Source organism: Equus caballus, chromosome 5 (assembly GCF_041296265.1).
Source record: "Equus caballus isolate H_3958 breed thoroughbred chromosome 5, TB-T2T, whole genome shotgun sequence".
Taxonomy (NCBI): domain Eukaryota; kingdom Metazoa; phylum Chordata; class Mammalia; order Perissodactyla; family Equidae; genus Equus; species Equus caballus.
Genome location: NC_091688.1, coordinates 47,132,401 through 47,153,070, shown reverse-complemented (window position 1 = coordinate 47,153,070; position 20,670 = coordinate 47,132,401). Strand labels below are relative to the sequence as shown.

General features: G+C 43.7%; 1 protein-coding gene across 14 annotated transcripts in view; it reads right to left on the bottom strand.

Moving 5' to 3' along the window:
- The window catches only part of PDZK1 (PDZ domain containing 1), a 48,690-nt gene that overhangs the window by 3,402 nt on the left and 24,618 nt on the right, over window positions 1-20,670 (bottom strand). For 7 of the 14 annotated variants that reach the window (XM_070268396.1, XM_070268387.1, XM_023641311.2 and 4 more), the window contains 5 exons: window positions 11,294-11,505; window positions 10,297-10,546; window positions 8,399-8,535; window positions 7,145-7,340; window positions 4,573-4,769 (listed from right to left, as the gene is read on the bottom strand). In XM_070268396.1, coding sequence (XP_070124497.1) covers window positions 4,573-4,769; window positions 7,145-7,340; window positions 8,399-8,535; window positions 10,297-10,546; window positions 11,294-11,503 — 990 coding nt within the window. In that variant the 5' untranslated portion in view covers window positions 11,504-11,505. Of the gene's footprint in view, window positions 1-4,572; window positions 4,770-7,144; window positions 7,341-8,398; window positions 8,536-10,296; window positions 10,547-11,293; window positions 11,532-19,318; window positions 20,443-20,670 lie in introns of those variants that run through there. The other 7 variants (XM_023641312.2, XM_070268393.1, XM_070268390.1 and 4 more) reach the window with 3 other exon arrangements.

The following is a 20,670-nucleotide window of genomic DNA, read 5'->3' as shown; positions in this document are numbered from 1 at the left end:
TCCACTTCGGCGGCCCGGGGTTTGCCAGTTCAGATCCTGGGTGCAGATGTGTCACTGCGTGACAAGCCATGCTGTGGCAGGTGTTCCACATAGAAAGTAGAGGAAGATGGGCACAGAGGTTAGCTCAGGGCCAGTCTTCCTCAGCAAAAAGAGGAGGATTGGCAGCAGATGTTAGCTCAGGGCTAATCTTCCTCAAAAATAAATAAATAATAAATGCACATATATGTAAAATAAAAGCAGTACAGAATGTTGTACAAAAATGAGTCTAACCGAATTGCTAGTTTTTTCTGACTCCATGATACTGAGCAAGTCACTGAACAACCAGAGGCCATCTCCCTGTTGGGAGATTACACACATTGAGTGACTTGACTAGTATCTCATGCAAAATAGGCTCCTGTGTCCCTTCCCCTTCCGTAAGGTGGGCTTCAGAGCTCCCTAAACACATTAGAGAGAGTGAAACACAGTACTATTTTTATCACTCTCTGAAGTACACACAGTAAGTAATTAGGGGGAAGGGGGTGGGGGTGGTGGCTATCAGATGGTTACGTATGGGAACAAAAGTTAATTCCAATCATTTGCTACTTGCTTTTCCCACTCCCCCTCCAGTCCTGCTCTCTGTTGTACTCAATTTATTTTACTATTTATTGTTATAACCGTTAGCTGACACTTCTGTTATGCCAAACTTCTGACCATCTTTAAATACTTGTAATCCGTCTCAACTCCCAGACCATCCATGTAAAGAAGGATGGTCTTAAATATAGGAGAGGCAGAGAACAGGAAACAGGTGACTCATTTTTTTGTTATAGATTTAAGAGTTTAGCTGGCTATGGGTTTTAGTTGAGAGGGTTAAAAAGGTAGGTTGGGTATGGTAAGATCCTGGATTAGGAGTTAAATTGCTGCCCTTAAGTGTCCAGGATATTTGTTAGGCAATGAGTAGAAAATCAAGCAATCGAAGGTGAGTACAATGTGTGCTCTGTGCCAAATCATACTGTTCAGCAGCCTGGCTAAAATTAGATTTGGGGTCGTCTGGTTATCATCTACCTTACTAACCACAAGACCACATCTTCCTTTCTAAAGGAGAATAGCACCAGCACAGAACCTCCTCGTTACCCAATTCAACTACCTTCAGCCCTTTCAGTGATATACTTGTAAATGTGCCTCATTTCTTTCTCTCTTTAAAATGTGGAAAATTATCAAAGTGACTCATTACATGCAAAAATACCTCTGACAGCACTACCCAAGCAAATCAACTGTATCTGACAGTCGCAGCCAATCTTGAGGCAAAGTACAATAACATTAGACACTTAATGAAATATTTGGGTGTCTAGTATGTGCCAGGAACTGTTACAGGTGTTTGTTTTATTCCCTGACAGATCTCAAAGATCCAACCCCTCCCTCCATGGGAACTGACCTATGGGAACTTACTTGGTAGGGGCAGAGGGGAGTTGAGGGAGGAAGAAGACACAGCAGGCATCTTTTTAGATCGAAGTTCTCTTTCATATTAACCAAAACATAAAAATTATAGTTAAATCATTCTGTCATAAGATTAGGAGTTGGAAAGGACTCAATGCCACAATCCCCTTTACAGCAGTCAGAGCAGTGACCCAACTTCTGTTTGACCTTTTTCACCAGCCGAGAGCTCACGGCTCTGCAGAAATGGCTCATGTTCTTGGCAGCTTCAGTTGTGCTTAAGCCAAAAGCTAGCCCCCGATAGCTTCTCTATTTGGTCAAGCCATGTCCCATAGAACATCTCAAAAATGAGTCTACTCCTTCTCACATGTAATAACCTTTCAAATTCTTTTATTTATATATATGTGTGTGTGTCACATTTTTTTAAATCCATTCATCTGTCAGTGGACACTTGGGTTGATTCTATCTTTTGGCTATTGTGACTTAATTTGAGGCCAAACATATGGTCTATCCTGGAGAGTGTATCGTGTTCACTTGAGAAGAATGTGCAGTCTGTTCTTGGGTAGAGTGTGCTATGCATGTCTGCTAGATCTAGTGGTTTGATTGTGTTGTGTGATTCAAGTCCTCTACTTCCTTCCTCCTCTTCTGTCTGGTGGTTCTAGCCGTTATTGAGAGTGGCATATTGGAGTCTCCACCCATTACTGTAGAACTGTCTATTTCTCTCTTCAATTGTGTCAGTTTTTCTTTCATATATTTTTCCGACTTTATTGAGGTATAATTGACAAATAAAATTATATATATTCAAGGTGTACAACATGATTTGATATACACACACATTGTGAAATGATTACCACAATCAAGTTCGTTAACACATCCATCAGCTAACATAGTTACCACTTAGCCTTTCAAATTCTTTTTTTTTTTTAAGGTGCATAAGTGTGGTCTTTTTTATTTTATTTTATTTTATTTTATTTTATTTTTTTGGTGTGGGAGATTGGCCTTGAGCTAACATGTGTTGCCAATCTTCCTCTTTTTGCTTGAGGAAGATGGTCCCTGAGCTAACATCCAGGCCAATCTTCCTCTACTTTCTGTATGGGATGCTGCCACAGCATGGCTTGATGAGAAGTGTGTAGGTTCACACCCAGGATCTGAGCCTATGAACCCCAGGCCACCAAAGCAGAGCACACGAACTTAACCACTACACCACCAGGGCAGCCTCTCAAATTCTTAAAGATGTTCTTTCTTCCCCCAAATCTATGCTTATTCAAGCTAAGTACTCACATGGTGTCTTCCAAAACCTCTGCCTTGCTTACCTTTCCTGTCACTGCCCTTCCTAAAGTGAGGTTCTCAGAACGGAGCACAATATTAATTTAGCAAACAGAACATTTATATGTGCCAAGCATTATTCTGAATGCTCTAAATACTAACTCATTTAACCCTCATAGTTACCCTTCACAGTAGTTACCCACATCTTACAACAGAGGAAACTGAGGCACAAAGAAGGTACCTTGCCCAAGATTACATTTTCTAGTAATCGCAAGTATGGTCTGACCAACTCAGTGCAGTAATACGATTGTCTGCAAAAGCCAAGTGTAAATTAATGTAACTTTAAATTTGCCTTTTTTGGATGGGGGCAGCTACTTAGAGTATCATCAAGTTTCTTGACTTTTTCTGTTGTCGTCAAATCAGGTCTCACATTTAGTATTCATACAGTTGTTTTTAAGTTAATGTACTCCTTAAAGTTTTTTCCTGTTTAAACTTAAACTTATTAGTTTTTATTATTCTTTCTACCCTAAGATATTTTAAATATTAATTATACTCTCTAGTAAATTAATTATCCATCAGCACATTAAGTCATCTGTGTGATTAGGTATGTTAAATATGTTTTCCATGTCTCCATCCAAATTTGGTAATAAATTAGCTTGGATAGGAACAAGTGGCATGCCATTAGAGATGTCTGTTCAGGTTGACATTGTTCCAATAGCAAGTATTCTTTAGGTATCGTTGCTCAGCTAACTAAAAACCCATTAATTTTTCTGTCGTCCAGTTCACTCTTTAATCTTCTTTACACAAATACCTTGAAACATCTAATCAAAATGTTGTGCTGAGAGGGAGTTTGGTATAATGAATTGAGTCTAAGAACTTGGGTTCGAATTCTGGCTTCAGTCTTTACTTAAGCGGGGTGACTTCAGCAAATCACTTAATCTCTCTGACCTTCAGAGTCCTAATCTATGGGGCCAGCCCCGTGGCGTAGTGGTTAAGTTTGCCTGCTCCACTTCAGTGGCTGGGGTTCGCAGGTTTGGATCCCAGGCGTGGACCTACACACTGCTCATCAAGCCATGCTGTGGTGGCATCCCACATACAAAATAGAGGAAGATTGGCAATAGATGTTAGCTCAAGGCCAATCTTCCTCACCAAAAAATAAATAAATAAAAAATAAAAAGAAGCAAATACCACTACCACCTCCCATAATATTGCTCCCTCTGTATCATTTATATACCACTGGATGTTTCTCTTATTGTATATCACATAGAACACTTTGTTCATCTTTGTGACCAACACTTAGCAAGGCAGATGGTATGTAGAAGGCCTTCAAATGTCTGTTAGGTTAGATTCAACCTCAGTTCTTGTGATAAAATAAAAGTATTATAAAAACCTTAAAATATGCACGTAATAACTGTTATGATTAGGAGTTGTTGAGAGGAAATAATGTTAGTTTGACACAACCTGGTTTTGGTGAATCTGTGTATCTACCCCCTTGCTAAGGGTTTATAAACTGTTTAGTAATCCTTCTAGGCTTTTACATGAGATTGATGGAAATTACTAGTCTGTCGTTTAAAATTCAGTTGTTGCCTATTTGGTAAAGTTAAGGCTACATCTGCCTTTTTCCAGGCTGCTGTTCTCCATAGATTTTTTCCAAATTATCAAAAGTAATTCTGCAGTTATATTTGCAAATTCTTTCAAAGTCTCAAATCTAAGAGCTTAATTATGTACCACTTGGCATTCTCTCATCACTGCCAATTTGAGCTTCTCTTCAGCCTTAATGCTGATCATTATGCCCCTTCAAGTTTGAAGATCAAAGTGGTAACTTAACCAAAGTTTGGTGGCATGAGTGAATGGATCCAACCTGAGTACGTGAATATGTGACTTTGTACCACTTACCAGTCTGTATATGTTGTCTGTCTCCTTGTCCACCACCAGCAGTGAGGTCTGCTCCCCACCCTTTCTGATCATCTCCACCACGCTGTCATGATCCAGGGACTCCACAGACTCGCCATTGACAGCAACTACCAGGTCATTGTGCTTCAAGCCAGCCTCCTCTGCTGGACTTCCGGAATCTATATCCTTGATGATTTGACCTACCCACCCCCGCCAAAAAATAAATAAAATTATCAGAAAGCCCCCTAAAAAAACAAACTGGGATTTCTGGTGGAGTCAAGACCCTGACACAATAGATATAAAAGGCATGCTGAGCACAGCTGCTGTCCCTCCTCCTGGCATCCCAGCCTATAAATATCCTACCCTGCTTTTTTCCGTGCTCAGAACTCACTTCGGGAATAAATCCAACCGTTAACAATGAAAGAGTCTTTCAAAAAGGATCATGTTGATACTAAAGGTATCTGCCAATTCGATCTCGACAAATAAGCATGCTAAGCATTAAAGGTCAGCAAGTTCCCAGGAAGTCAGTGGGCATACTTGTATCTGTACATCTTATCTAGAAGCTAAGCCATAAAAAACGGGGAAGGGAAGAATGAAGAACAAAACCAAAGAATTCAGACCCTAGGGAACCCGCACTGGTATTGTAGCAATTGGTTTTGTTCAATTATGAATATGTTTATGTATGCGTGCCTCAAGGATATGTCTTTGGCCTTCTTCTCCTGACTTAACCTACCTTCACCAGATGCCTCCAGATCTCTCATGCTTTTTTTGTCCCTCACACTGTTTTAACAAGCTCCAGTTTCACTTTTCTAGCTAGCTGCTGGACACCTCCAACCGGATATCGCATAGGTCCCTCAAATGTAATGTATTCAAACCAAAAGTCATCTTTGCCCATCTCCCGCATCCCAAGCCTCTCCTCTTAGTCACTTGTTATTGGAGTGCTGTCTCTCCCCTCAGTGAGTGACACTTAGCAACTGAGTCGTCCTCAGCATCCATTCCCCATATCTAATCAACTAAGTCCTTCGATGCTGCCTTGATATTTGACACATCTCCTTTTCTCTAGTCCCACCTTTCCTTTACCCTAAATGCAGTTTGTATTAGTTCCTGCCTAGAATTCTACCTAAACTACTACACCACCTTCCCAGTTGCTCTCCTTGTCCCTAATCCTTGCCTTCTCCAATACAGATCTGCCTTCAGATTCATCTGGATGCAGTGTCTGACCAAGTCACTCCCCAGTGCAACAGCATGAGCATGGGTTTTGGAACTAAACAGACCTGAGTTTGACCCCAGTTATACCACAGCTGTCTGACCTTATGTAATTACTGTGTCTTCTCCAATCCCTCAATTTCAGCAATTCTTCTTCCAGAATTATGAGGAGTAATTGAGATGTGTAAAGCACCCGAAGACACTGTAGGCTTAATTTTTTCTTCTCTCTCACACTGCTCCAAAAGCTTTGTAACTCTGCATTGGCTATGGAACTAAGTCCAAACTCCCTAACCTGGCATTAAAGGCCCTTCATCATTTCTTTCCCATCCACCTTTCTAACTGGGTGTCCTTGTGCCACACACTAGACACTGATCAAACTGTGTCTGTGTTTCCTGCTTTGGTTGCACAAATCCTATCTTCCTGGGATGGCCTTCCTTGTGCCCACTCCATCTACTTGTCCAAATTCTATTCATATGATAAAGCCTGAACTCAAGTGCCCCCTCCACTATGAGGCCTTCCAGTTCCTTTTTAGTGAGAAAAGCTTGCTCCAACCTTGAATTCCCACAGGACTCATCTACCCCTGTATTAAGGTGCTTCTCACCATCTACCTTCAGTTATGGACATAATGTGACTTAGCTCCTTTACTAGATAGGGGGCTCCTTGATTGAAGAATTCCTGTCTGATTCACTTGATATTCTCAAAGGCCCCGAGGATGTTTTTACATAATATGAACCAAGTTAGTATTTGATGAATTAATGTGAACATATATAATGAAAAGAAAATAGCAACTTCCGGGTAAATAACAATTTGCATGGCCTGAAGCTACATTCTTTTATATATTCATCTTCTCTAGGAGGACCTTGGTTCTTTCCTTGTTGAGTTATAAGGAATCAGAAAGACCTCTGAGTCTGTTTGAGTCCCAGATCCAACCCACACCTCCGCCTCGGATCTAGTGGTGTGCTGAGCTGGCTCCTTCTAGTTAATGAGAACCAATTCTGCAGTGCTTACAGATTTGCATTCTGTGACATCATGTTGTTAGCTTGAAATCAGACATGGTGAGAGTATTTATACCACAAAAGTCAACAGATGCCAAAAATTAGGGCTGTTTTCTTTTTTCCAGAGATCCAATTTACCAGCATACTACTGCCCAGATCCCAAATTCTGCCTTATCATTCTGCTCTGGAAACCTTGGGATGCCCATCATCAGGCCCCATGTGACATGGAAACTGACCCAGCTGTGCTTCCTAGATGCTTACTATGCCCCTCATGCATCTGGTGCAGAGTTGGGGGATCTAATGGAACTCAAGCCAGACTAGGATGAAGAACTAGATGGTCACGCTGCCAAGTCCTCTGCTCTCCAGTGCCTTACCTTTCTGTTCTGCGCCTGCCCTCAGATAGAAACCATAACCATTGCTTCCCTTCTTCATCTCCACAACCCGGGGCTGGTGTGGTAGCAATTTCAAACTGGCTGTTTCTCTCTTGAATTTTATCTTCTGCTCATTATGGCGCTTGTCAGTTTCTTTGTCCACCAGCAGGAACATGACACGGCTTCCTGACTTCTTCACCTGCAACAGCACACACAGGTGAAGACCAACATAGTCTCCAAGAATGATGCTGGGAAATAGGAGAGTTTCTATATAGAGGCACAGTATCTAGATTCAACAGCAAATATGGGATGTAAGGCCGGAGTTTAAGCTGTTACACGATCTCCTACCACCTCACTGGTATTTATCTACCTGCACTTCCACAGTTATTGTTTTCCCTTTGTGAAGTATGACCTCACCCACACAGACGCTAACTGAACCCAAATGAGAGCTGGAGTCTAGAAAACCCAGAAAGGTACTTAGGTGAAGGCTCGAAAAGGAGTTTGGAAAAGAAAAGAACATAAAGGTCTACTTGGAAAGATCATTCTACCAAGAGAAGATAAGGTTGGTCACTTTTCAAGGTTCCATATGACCTCAAAGGAAAACCTCAGAGAATTTTCCGTGTGTCGTGCAACCATGTAGGACATCAGATTTGAGGTACAGGCCTTCCAGTACTCCCCATGTGTGGTTCTATATTCACTGCCACATTGGTTATCTTCCGGCTTGTATTTAAAACATTTTAGTAACAGTGGCTCAACAGTGAACTTCATATAAATTCAGAGGGGTCTCCCAATCAAACATAAATAAGATCCAAAAGATAAAGTTAATGGGTGTTGCCTGGTGGCATAGTGGTTAAGTTAGTATGCTCTGCTTCTGACGGCCTGGGGTTTGCAGGTTCGCATCTCGGGTGTGGACCTACACACTGCTCATCAAGCCGTGTGGCGGCGTCCCACATACGAAAAATAGAGGAAGATTGGCACAGATGTTAGCTCAGGGCCAATCTTCCTCACCAAAGGAAAAAAAAAAAAGATAGTTCTTTAGAACACTTCTTCAAGATAATGTGAAACTAGCAAGGCCTTACTCCAAAACCCTATGGTAACACTGCTTACATGACTAGTGAGTCTGTTCGCTCTTAATACAAAGGAGCAACTTACCACTTTTATATTCCTGCCATCATAAACTACCACTCTTGTCTTCCTCTCACTTCCATTAAGAGTAGAGTGAAAGTAAGGTAAGAAAAGCACCCCTTTGGGATATACCTTTTCAACCACTTCCTCATGACTGGCATCTTCTACATTCTCTCCATTCACTTCAATCAAGTGATCATCATCCAGGACACCAGCTTTCATAGCCACACTTTGAGGTATAATATCGGTCATATACACTCCCTTTTTACCTGAAAGAGAGCCAGAGGTGGACAAGTGTTTCAATTCCATTACACAGGAAGTCCAACAGTAAAGGGTTTTCTCCCAATAATGTAAAATTAGAATTTCCAATTTTAGGGGTAACTCAAACAGACTTTGGCTTCTGATCTAGAACAACAATTTTAGTTTCTAGCACAAAGTTTGACAGCCATTACTCAGTTGGTTTTTGTTGATTTGAATAGAATTTCTGAGCCCAACTAAATTCAAGGAAGGAATCTCAGGTGGCACTGGCCTCTTGAACCAGAAAGCACCCAACTCTGCTCGTGCTGCGTCACCCTGTTAGTCTCCCTTCCTTTCTTTGTAGAGTTAGGAGGCATCCACTCCATTCTGTCTTTAATTGGTACTATCACCAACCCTCACACACCGATGGAGTCAATAAATCTCACCGATGGAGGCTAACGAGGACAGAGGCACAGGAGGGAGATGAAAGCATACACACTTACGATCAGTCTGGGGTGGGCTTGTGCTGGTGTAGGTGGCATGATTTAGGTGCTTCTTAAAGAAATGCTGTCAATTCTTGCAAGATATTAATATTTCAGTCTAGCAAAGGGCTGCTGTATAGTGACTAGATAAATCATTTGTAAGGAATAACAGTAACTTAAACTCTGCTTTCTTAAACATTTAACATTTCTCCTGTTACTTTGCTATATAATTTTCATGAAGGAAACATTCTCTTCATAAAGCTAACCTAAACCATTCACATGTACAGTAGCACAAGACCAAATGAATAGAATCTGAATTACTTTCTTTTTTTACCATTTTACTGATAACGGCCTTCTCAGAAATGCCAAGCTTCCTTTGACCATCTACGTCATTGTATTTGATAACTGACAAACTTGAGAAATACTTTTTATAGCTAGTTTACATCTCTTGCTACAGGTTAAATGAGCCTTGGAAACAATTTTATGTTTTCCAATGGTCTGCTCTTTATCACTTAACCAAATTATGACCTACCCCCAGTGCCTCTCCAGTACCAGAAAGAACACGGGAGGGGCAACATTGGAGGTAGAACCAGCAGACTAACACAGCTTCCGTGGTTCCAGCATCGGTCCCAGAGAAACCATTACAGAACCGTGGTCAACTGAGCACAAGTCAGCCTGCACCTCTGAAATTCTACAAACAGAACTTCGTCTTCCTGGTGGGGTCGGGGTTTTTCAAATCACTATGTACCTCTCAGCTGGAGGTCAGAACAGTTAAGGCTTGGCCACAGCTGAGAATAGTATTTAAATGTCAAGAGGGTGGGGAGTTTTACAGCGTCCTCAGCAACTATGACAGCGTCCGACACATCAGTAGGTGCTCAAGAATTTGTTAAATAAATGAATGGCACCTGAGTACTCTGAGAGATGAAAAGAGATATCCTTCTTACTCAAAGTAGCTATTATGAAGAGCCTCCTTTTTCTCACCCCTTATTCCTCAAGATCCCGTCCACCCTCACCTTAAGGAAGCTACAAAAGAATAGCAAAGAAGCATCAACCCTCTAACCATCTGGCCTCAAAGGCTCAGCCTAACAAACACTGGCGAACAGGAATGTCCAGTGCCCCACATGCCCATGCTGCTGTCCTATGTCCTGATTCCCGGTTACACAATTGTGCAGGGCCAGGGAGGCAGGGAGAGAGAAAGAAGCTGCTGTTGGATATCCATAGCAACTGAAAAGTTAGTCAAAGAAGACATTAACCGATAACAATATCTTTCTTCTGGAAAGCTGGTTGTCCATACCCCACCCTCAAGCTCACCTTGGACAGTTTTCAGAGAGAAGCCATAGCTGCTCCCCTCCTTCACCAGGTAGCAGAGCCGTGGCTGGGTCCAAGTCTGTGCTTCTCCATTCATCACAGGGGGCAATTTCTTATCATTCAAACTTGGTTCCTTCTGACTTTGACCCAACTCTTTCAAGTCTACCTGTTTTTTCATGGCTTTCTCGTAGGAATCCCCATCTAGAACTAGTAAAGTCACTGAATTCCCACTCTTTCTGACCAGATCCACAACCTAGGAGGAAGAAAGAAAAAGGTAACTTTAGCCAATAACCCTCTATCAACCACCATAGGGGATGCTCATTATCTGGCTCTGGAGGTTCTCATAGCTGACGGCCAACATGCAAATAGTCAGCAGATAGTCCCCCAGCCATCTCTGCCCCAATCCTCCCGATATCTAGGTGCAGATTAGTCTGGGCCCCTAGCACTGTTGGAACCTAGAGCATGGCCCAACCCCAGTTCAGGGGACCCATAGAAGGACTTGTCCCTTCTAGGGATGACTGCTGCCCTCCAGGACAACAGGTCCTCCTGGGTCTATGGAGAAGGCATGGTGTAGTGAAAAGAACACCCACTCGGAGGCAGGCAGAGTTGGCATAAGGTCAGACACTCCCATATGTTCACTGCATGAACTATTAGCAAGCAATGTTATCTGAGCCTCCATCTCCTCACCTATAAGATGGTAATATATACCTCATGGGTTGTGATGAGGATTTAACAAAATAATGACTATGAAATTGCCTAGCATAGTCTCATAGCAAACATGCAATGCATATTAGAGCTGACACCATTCAAATCTGGGAATAATTTTACAGTTCTTGGTTAGTTGTAGGAAACTTGATTAGCCAGCAGAAAGTACAGCTATAAATATGTCCTGCCTTGCCAGTGGCAGCCAGAAAAGCTCCAATGACCCCAAAAGCTATAATCAGCAGAGATGTAGGGGCTAAAGAGATATTGGAAGAAGAATCTCAAATGTCCCATCCACCTGCATATGCTCTTCCTTGTCCACAAAGATGCCATTGATCCTAAGAACTCTGTCTCCATCCTGGAGGCCAGCCTTCTCTGCCGGGCTACCCTTCTCAATCACCCGAACCAGGTGGCCATCAGTGTCCTTCTCAATTCGCAGGAAGAAGCCATAGCTTTGTCCTTCTTGTTTGGACAGCGTACATTCTCGGGGGTTGAAAGTGGAGGCCATTTCTGTGATGAAAAACAAGTGGATAAACCTGTGGGAAAGGAAATCTAATTGGAGTGAGAACGCTGTCCTCCATCTCCTGTAATTCTATTCTTCCAGTCACACCAAATCTAGACCTGTGGGTGGCAACATTGGGGTGTAGGAGGCCACCTCCCAGTGGCCCACTTGCTGAGATTTCCAAATCTATTTCACCAACAATGACCTTTTTACTTGAGTTTCAGACTCATGTACTCAGCTGGGTACTGGACACGGATGCTTCAACTTCAATAGCTTCAAAACCAAATTTCTCTTTGTCCCTTGACCTAAAGGAATTAGGTCCAAATACATGACCTAAAAATTTTAATAAAATACAGGTCCACTTTCATTCAAATATTTGGAGAGCCTGCCAAGTTTTAGGCACTGAGGATAAATCTGTGGACAAGACAGACCCATACTTTGCCTCTCATATCAGGGAGAACATATTTTTACAATAACACGTGGTGAGTGATCTGCAGGGAAGAATAGAGTGATAAGGGAGACTATAACAAGGGTCTGGGGAGTAGGGGATGGGGTGGGAAAAATTAAGAATGGCTTCCTGGAGGAATGACTTTCCCAAGACCTGAAGGATTAGTAAGAGTCAGGTGAGGTAGGACAGGATAAGGAAGACCTCAAACAATTAAAAACAGAGAAATCAGGCCTCGCAACTGGCCCAATACATTGGAGATGTGATAGAAAAGTGACTTTCCAGGACGCTGAAGTTCTAGTCAGAGCTAAGCAGGGATGCAGGATAGAGACAGGATTCTGTGGCCAACTCAGCTCCTCCCTCCCGAAGCAGCTTCCGTTTCCATCCATCCTGCCTCTCCTGTTGCCCCACTGCAGGAGCAACATCCTGGGCCACAGGAGGAGGGCAGGAAGTGTGAAAACCAACAGCTGGGACTTCGGCACCCAATTATTAAGAGGAAGACTCTTGTTAGTGTCCCCAACCCCTCCTGGCTTAAGCTTTTGCTTTCATAGGAGAATAAGAATGGAGGCCAGAACTGCTGATGTAAGGCTGAGGCCCAAGAGCAGAAGACTGGACACGGCTGGTTAAACTGTCTGCAGGGCAAGCCCTTGTCACAGTTCCCTGCCAGTAAATCAGAGAATAAACCGTCTGTCCCTTCCCTCCTGGAGGAACAGGAACAGATGACCACACACGATATGGGGGTGGAGGGTGGAGCAGAGACAATAAAGTGCTCCAGGCTCCCTAGAAGCCATGCCATCGTGATTCGAGATAGCCATCTCTGACCTTCATGCCCAGAGAGATGTCCGGTACCAACCGGGCAGGAAGCCTCCCACTGCCTGATGACTTGGCCTTTTCATGTCTTAGCAGAGTGTGGCAACCACACCACCAGCGGCATGAATGACTAAGCAGCTAAGAAAACAAGAAACAAATAGACAACCTTTCAAGTGACTTCTTACCAACGGCCCAGTGCCTGAGCCCTCCCTACTGAGTATCAAGGGATGAAAAAAGTGAAGCCACAATCACTGTGGTCATTACCCACACCAGGGAGAGTTTAGCAGCTCTGCCATATCATAACCAACCGCCAGGAAGATGCCACTTTGGGAGGAGAGGGGGAAAGCAGGGAGTTAGGGGAGAAGAGGGCATCACCGGAGTGGGGTTTTCCCACATGCAGGGACCTGTGTATGGCGCCTCTGACTCCTTGACCTTTTCCTTCTCTTTTAGCTGATCTTCTAGCTTGCAGGCATCAGTTCTTTTTCCAGCTTGAATCCACATCTATGTGCAAACTTACCTCCAGGTCCCTATCAGCTCTCAATTTCATAGGTCTGAAAAGTGTTGAAGGAAAAATTATAAACCTCATCCAAATCCTACAAAATTCTAAACATGTTCTTACGATCAAAATAAAGACCATTAGCAGCTATGTTTTCATCAAGAGATGAGGCTGTTTGTGAGCAGCACATGAATGCTTATTTCTAAGGCATCCACCCCTAAAATTCAGCGATCTTGCACCCTGTGGTGTCAGCCACGGGATCTTAATCTGTTTCTCTGTAGGGAGAGGATAGAAAGTGAAACCTCCTTGTTAGTAGAACTAGTCTCATGTGTGGGGAGGAGGGAAGAGGTAAAGGTTTCCTGTGTCTCAATAGAGACCCCAAAGCCTATATATACACAAGAAAACACAAATCACTATTTCTGGGCAAAATCTCAAGTTGTTTTTTTGTTTGTTTAAAGTTTTCAAACAGCCAGATGGTAATCACGTAGATCTGTACTGGTATCTTTGAAGCCTCTGGCACTCAAGGTCAGAGTTTCTTTTCACGTCTATGGTTGAAGCCCAGAGGTTTAGAGCCAGTTCACACTGATAGAAATACTGATAGAAATGGCCTGGTCGCATAGTGGTTAACTTTGCGTGCTCTGCTTTGGTGGCCCAGGGTTCCCTGGTTCTTATCCCAGGTGTGGACCTACGCACTGCTTATCAAACCATGCTGTGGCAGGCGTCCAATGTATAAAGCAGAGGAAGATAGGCAGGGATGTTAGCTCAGGGCCAATCTTCCTCAGCAAAAAGAAGAGGATTGGTGGTGGATGTTAGCTCAGAGCTAATCTTCCTCAAAAAAAGAAAGAAAGAAAGAAATGCTACCGTGCTGGTAGGGAAATAGCTACTGTTCCTCCTGCCACCACATCTGCCCTCTCCACAATTCAGCTACTAAAGGATTAATGCTGGTGTCCATCAATTGGTCAGTGCCCATGCCAAACTGATGAAATATTTAACACCTTCAACTGTACCATTGGAGAAAGCTGATCGAAAGCCCAAAACCCTGGCCTTACATGGGACCCTTGGGGCTCTAAAATTATTTGTTTCCTCTGCCATCTGCTGAGAGACAATTCAACCTGGAGTCAAGAGGGCTGGGCTCTGGTCCAGCTTCAGTCATGGGGTCTGTCTAGTCCACATCCTGGTGTTTTACTGACCCCTTAATCAGGACTGACATCAGTCACTAGCAAGACTCTGTCACTGCTCCATAGTGAGGATGCCTGGAACTCCAGAACACAGGGCCTAACTAGGACGGATCTTTGTATTTAAGGATGCTGTTTCCTGTTTCTTCAGCCCCCACCCCGATCTTCTGCTTCCTGAGAAAATCTGGAGATTGGACCCCTATGGTGGATAGATATAGCTGGTGAAGGCCTACAGATTTCTATAAAATCATATCAGCAATCATCCGAAGTTAGGGCCCATCAAATCTATAGCAGGCTTTACTCCCCAGTTCAAACAGCCAAAATAAAATACTGGAAACGAAAGAAAGCTATAACCATTTCTGAGCTCTAGGAAAAAAAATCCAATTCGTGGCAACAAAGTTGCTTGTCTGTGGGAAAGAGAACAAAGCACTGGCTGGTGGACAGGAAAGATTCAGGGGTGAGAGTCAAAGCTTATTTTTAACCAATCTTAATTACAGTCATGTGCTGCATACGACACTTTGGTCAACGATGGGCCACAAGTACAACAGTGGTCCCATAAGATTACAATGGAGCTGAAAAATTCCTATCACCTAGTAATGTTACAGCCCTAATAACATCACAGTGCAACACACTGCTCACGTGTTTGTGGTGATGCTTGTGTAAACAAACCTTCAGGTCCTTCAGGAGGTATTCCAGAAGAAGGCATTGTTATCACAGGAGATGATAATTCCATGCATGTTATTGCCACTGAAGACCTTCCAGAGGGAGGAGATGCAGTGGCGGAAGACAGGGATGGTGATAACCATCCTAACCCTGTGTGGGCCTAGGCAAATGTATGTTTGTGCCTTAGTTTTCAACAAAGTTTAAAAGATTAAAAAAATTAAAAATTTTAAAAATAGAAAAAAGCTTATAGAATAAGGATATAAAGAAAGAAAATATTTTTGTACAGCTGTACAACAGTACAGCTGTTTGCGTTTTAAACTGTGTTATTACGAAAGAGTCAAAAAGTTTTAAAAAATTAAAATTTATAAAGTAAAAAGTTATAGTAAGCTAGGGTTAATTTATTATTGAAGAAAGAAAACTAGTTTTATAAGTTTCGTGTAGCCTGAGCGTACAGTGTGTAGAGTCCACGGCAGTGCACGGTGATGTCCCAGGCCTTCACATTCACTCACCCTTCACTCACTGCCTCTCCCAGAGCAGCTCCCGGTCCCGCAAGCTCCATGCCGGGTAAGTGCCCTGTACAGTGTACCAGTTTTTATCTTTTATACCGTATTTTTACTGTACCTTTTCTATGCTTAGATATGTTTAGATATACAAATACCATTGTGTTACAATTGCCTACAGTATTCAGTAGAGTAACAAGTTTTAGCCAGAAGCAACAGGCTATCCCATGTAGCCTAGGTGTGTAGCAGGCTGCACCATCTAGGTTTGTGTAAGTGCGCTCTATGATGCTCACACAACAACGAAATTGCCTATCGATGTATTTCGCAGAATATCCCCATCGCCAAGCGATGTATGACTGTACTAATCATAAACTTAGACCCCACCTTCTTCCTGAAGGATTAGATTATTGCTTCCTGGAGAGAGAATAACATGCCCATGGTCAAGAAGAAAAACTAGGCACATTTTAGAAGTTAAGAAGGCAAGGCAATGACAACAAAGGAGGGTAGGTAGGACCTCTGGATGTGGCCAGAGAAGAACTGAAGCCCCTGGGCTGTTTTCCACAGGAAAGCACTAGCTGGTGGGACCCAGGGGACTCCTCTGAGCCCAAGGCAGACCAAGGTTTATGGGCTCCCAGGTAGCCATCAACATGGGCCCATACATGACTCTGAGTCAACACCCTCCCTCACCAGCAGCTCTCCAAAGAGCCAGAAGTCCGAACCGAGAGCTGCTCCTACGGGGATCATAACCACGTAAGTGAGACCCAAACAGCCAGAAGGTTCAGCTGAGTTGGCAGAGGCCAAGAGGAAGTCTCATTTCCCCTCAGTTTGTGTGTTTGGGACTGCAGGAGTTTCATCAACAGGGCCAGCTGTGGAAAGAGCAACACTCCATTTCAGTCGACCCTGATGTCACTAGGGCTTGTGGTGAAGCGTGCCTGCCCTGTCACCCTGCATGTCAGAAAGGCCTCTATTCATAGACAACTTCTATATGTGGAAATGTCCAATTTAGAATACCAGGGGCATGAATGTTCACAAGCCTACCCAGTGTAGGGGACAGGAGCAGGAGGGAAGGGATCCTAAAACCACTTAGCTCATCAAACACCCATGATCTCCTGAGAAATATTTCACAATCTCAAGGTCAGTGACATCCTGACAAGGACACAAAGCATTTCCCAATTCAAAAGTGAACGTGGGGGGCCAACCCGGTGGCGCAGCGGTTAAGTGCGCACATTCCACTTCGGCGGCCCAGGGTTCGCAGGTTCGGATCCTGGGTGAGGACATGGCACCACTTGGCACACCATGCTGTGTTAGGCATCCCACGTACAAAGTAGAGGAAGATGGACATGGATGTTAGCTCAGGGCCAGTCTTCTTCAGCAAAAAGAGGAGGATTGGCAGCCGATGTTAGCTCAGGGCTAATCTTCCTCAAAAAAAAAAAGTGAACATGGGATTCTCTGAAATATTTCCTGCTCTAAAACAGAGTTGTCTAACTCCTGTAAGCTTCCAAGTATTCCTTTGTAAAGGAATCCTGAAACTGCTATTCTGAAATTGCTATAGACCAGATAAAACGCAAGTCAGGGGAAAGCAAATTCTTCCCGAGGAACTGTCATTTCTCTTGCTTCCTCAGAAGTAAAGCCAGCAAGAATTATAGGATCTTCACTCATCTCCTCAATCCTGGGAGTGGTCCAGCCATGCCCAAAGGCACCAGCTGGTTTCATCTGAGTGAGCAGATAAGCTTAGTGGAAATAGTGTAAGTCTCTAGGCCATCAGGTGATGCCAGCAATAATTAATCATGTTACCTTCTGAAAACTCGCTATGTGTCAGGCGTGATATATGATCTCATTTAATCCTCACAACCACCTTACAAGTCTGATTCTCAATCCTAGCTGGCCCTCAGAATCACCTATAGATATTTATAAAAACAGATACTTGAGGGGCCAGCCCGGTGGCGCAGCGGTTAAGTGCGCACGTTCTGCTTTGGCGGCGCGGCGTTCACGGTTCAGGTCCCATGTGTGGACAAGTCACCACTTGGCAAGCCATGCTGTGGCAGGTGTCCCACATAGAAAGTAGAAGAAGATTGGCACAGATGTTAGCTCAGGGTCAGTCTTCCTCAGCAAAAAGAGGAGGATTGGCAGCAGATGTTAGCTCAGGGCTAATCTTCCTCCAAAAAAAAAAAAAATAGATGCTTGAGCTCCACCTCAGATCTACTGACTCAGAATCTCCAGGCTTGAAACTTGAACATGAACATTTTTAGAATCTCCATCAGTTTAAGAAAGTGGGGCTTAAAGCCACCCTTTGCTGCTCCTCACTCCCCATCTGTCCCCTCAGTCTTGGGATAACACCCTCTGGGTCAGAGAAGAATGTCAAGGTTGGGTGAACTATTAACAGCCAACCTGAGCTCACCTTTCCTCAACTTGAGAAACCAAAGAGGCAGCCTAGTTAGGACAGGCCCTTGGTCACCTATGCAGTCTTCAGGATCCAGCTCTGCCCACGATCAGTGTCTCAGCCAACAGTATAGGAGTGTGTAGCAACCTAAAATCTGGGCCTTGTGCCTTCCTCCCCAAGTTCTAGCGCTGAGCCAGGCAAACCAAGAATCAAGCAGATGGAAACAACTTTTAACAGCTCCCATGGCTCTTTATCCTGTGAATTAAGTCTGAGGGGCCGCTTCCCACCCCCGAGACCTAACTGCCTTAAGAGCTGAGGCCATTCTTCCTCCCTCACCACCTTGTGGCTGGTGTCCGAAGCCGCATTCACATCTGGAGCCCTACCAGTCATCCTGCAAGCCCCTAAGTAAGAATGGTGTTTGCCAGCTCTGCTTCATAATTTCTGGCTCCCTACCAACCTCTTTCCTCCTCAAACAATTCGCTTCTTCAATTAGCACGCTGGAACAGGTGAAGTCTGTTTAGCATCATGAACATATTACCCCAAACCTGATTTCATTTGTTCATGCCACAAATGTTTGCCTAACAGTTACATGAAAAACATGAAGTGGTTTACGGCATAAAGTAAAACACCTTTCTTCTCAAGAAAATTTATAGTTAAATAGGGGTGAAGAAAAAGTTTTAGTACCAAAATAGCTACCACGCCAAGCAGAGTGTAAATGCCGTAAGTCCTACAACATACGACAAGGGAAGCTTCACAAATTAGGTGGGATTTGATTTAGACCTTGATGACAGACGAGTAGGATTTCAGCAGGAACAGAAGTAGGAAGAGAATATTTTAGACACAGAATAGTGTGGACACCAGGCATGGAAGTGCGAAAGTTCTTGGGTATGGTCCAGGAAGAGCTAAAAACCCAATGTGACTAAAGAACAGCCAACAGAAAGGAGCTCATGTTTACCAACTAGACAGTAAAGGCCTTGAATATCAGCCCAAGGGATCTGGACTTAGTTTGGTGGTCAGTTGGCACCACTCAAGGCTTTTAAGCAGAAGAAAGACACAATCAGAGTTGGGCTCCAAGAATGGTAGATGGAATGGGCTGGAGCACAGACACACTGGAGGAAGGCCAGGTAAGAGGCTGTTATAATAATCCTACTCACACACAAGAAAGGGCCTGACCAGTGTGATAGCCATGAGGATAGAATAGAGGTGACAGAGGTGGAGGAACTAGACAGAGGACTAAGTAAAAGATTGCATTAACTCTCTAATCCCATTTCCTCAGATTTCTCAAGGCAGAGATGGCCTCAGACAGGACAGGTGCAACAACACAGATGACCACAATATTTCTTTATACTGACCGTGGCTACTGTCCAAGAGATACAACAGGTCCGCAGCCTCCAAGCAGTGGCAGAGCGCACAGGCACCTGTTACTCTCCTTAATTACTGCTGACTTCATTCACACGTAATTTTGTGGTGGGTTCATGGTCATGAGGAAGGGACCACTGTTGCACAGAGCGGTGCATGCACGGTTAAGTCTTCTGAGGCCGCAGCTCAATCTGAACACAGCTGTGCTTTTGGTTCCTCTCGGTTCTGAGTTGCAAGAAGACTCTAATTCTGTCATCATCTTTACATTCTGTCTGCTTCTCCATAAGGGCGAGTTGTACACCTCCCCGGGATTTATTGCCTTAGCTCTGTTTTTGCCACTAACCACCCTTGATACCTTTCCTACTTCAACCGCTAGACTCTCCTTCTGTTATGGACTGGATTGTGTCCGTCCCAAAATTCATATGTTGAAGCTTTAATCACCAGTGTGACTGTATTTGGACATAGGGCCTTATAAAGAGATAATTAAAATTAAATAAGGTCATAAGGGCATAAGGGCTCTAATCCTCCCTTTATAAGAAGAGGAGGAGACACCAAGAGTGCATGTGCACAGAGAAAAGGCTGTATGAGGACACAGCAAGAAGGCGGCCATCTGCAAGCCAAAGAGAGACCTCAGGAGAAACCAAACCTGCTGACGCCTTAATCTTGAACTTCCAGCCTCTAGAACTGTGAAGAAATAAATTTCTGTCGTTTAAGCCACCCAATCTGTAATATTTTGTTATGGCAGCTAGGAGACTAATACATCTTCCGAGTAATGCTGCCCACTTGGGCTGGGTGTTGGAAAGGGACGGGGTCAAAGAAAACCAAGTTCATGCCTTGGTGACTGGCAGAAAAGTGATATCATTAAAAGATAGTGTAGTCATGAGGAATGAGATGGCAAAGTCAGTTTGAGATGGGTTTAAATGAGAGGACTTGGCAGAACATCCTGCCGGGGGATAGAAGCGTGGGCCTGGCGCTCAGGAGATGATGGACTAGAGTCTGCATGGCCATGCTAGATGAAGCCCATGAGTGAGAATATGCAAGGAAGAGGGCCAAGGGTAAAGCCGTGGGTAATACCTAAATCTAGGCGACAAGAAGATTAAGCAGAAAAGCAATAATCAGAGGGCCAAGATTTTACACTGTAGTCAAAACTAAAAGAAAGATTTCAAGGTAAGATATTTAAGAATGCCAAATGATGCCAGGAGGTAAAGAGAATAAAAACAGAAAATGCCACTAAGTTTAGAAATGGAAGTCCAGGACAGATAAGGGAGTAAGACACAAGTCAACGGTAAATAACAGAGGCAATGAATACAGATACATCTTGGAACAGATAAATGAGAGAGTTGGG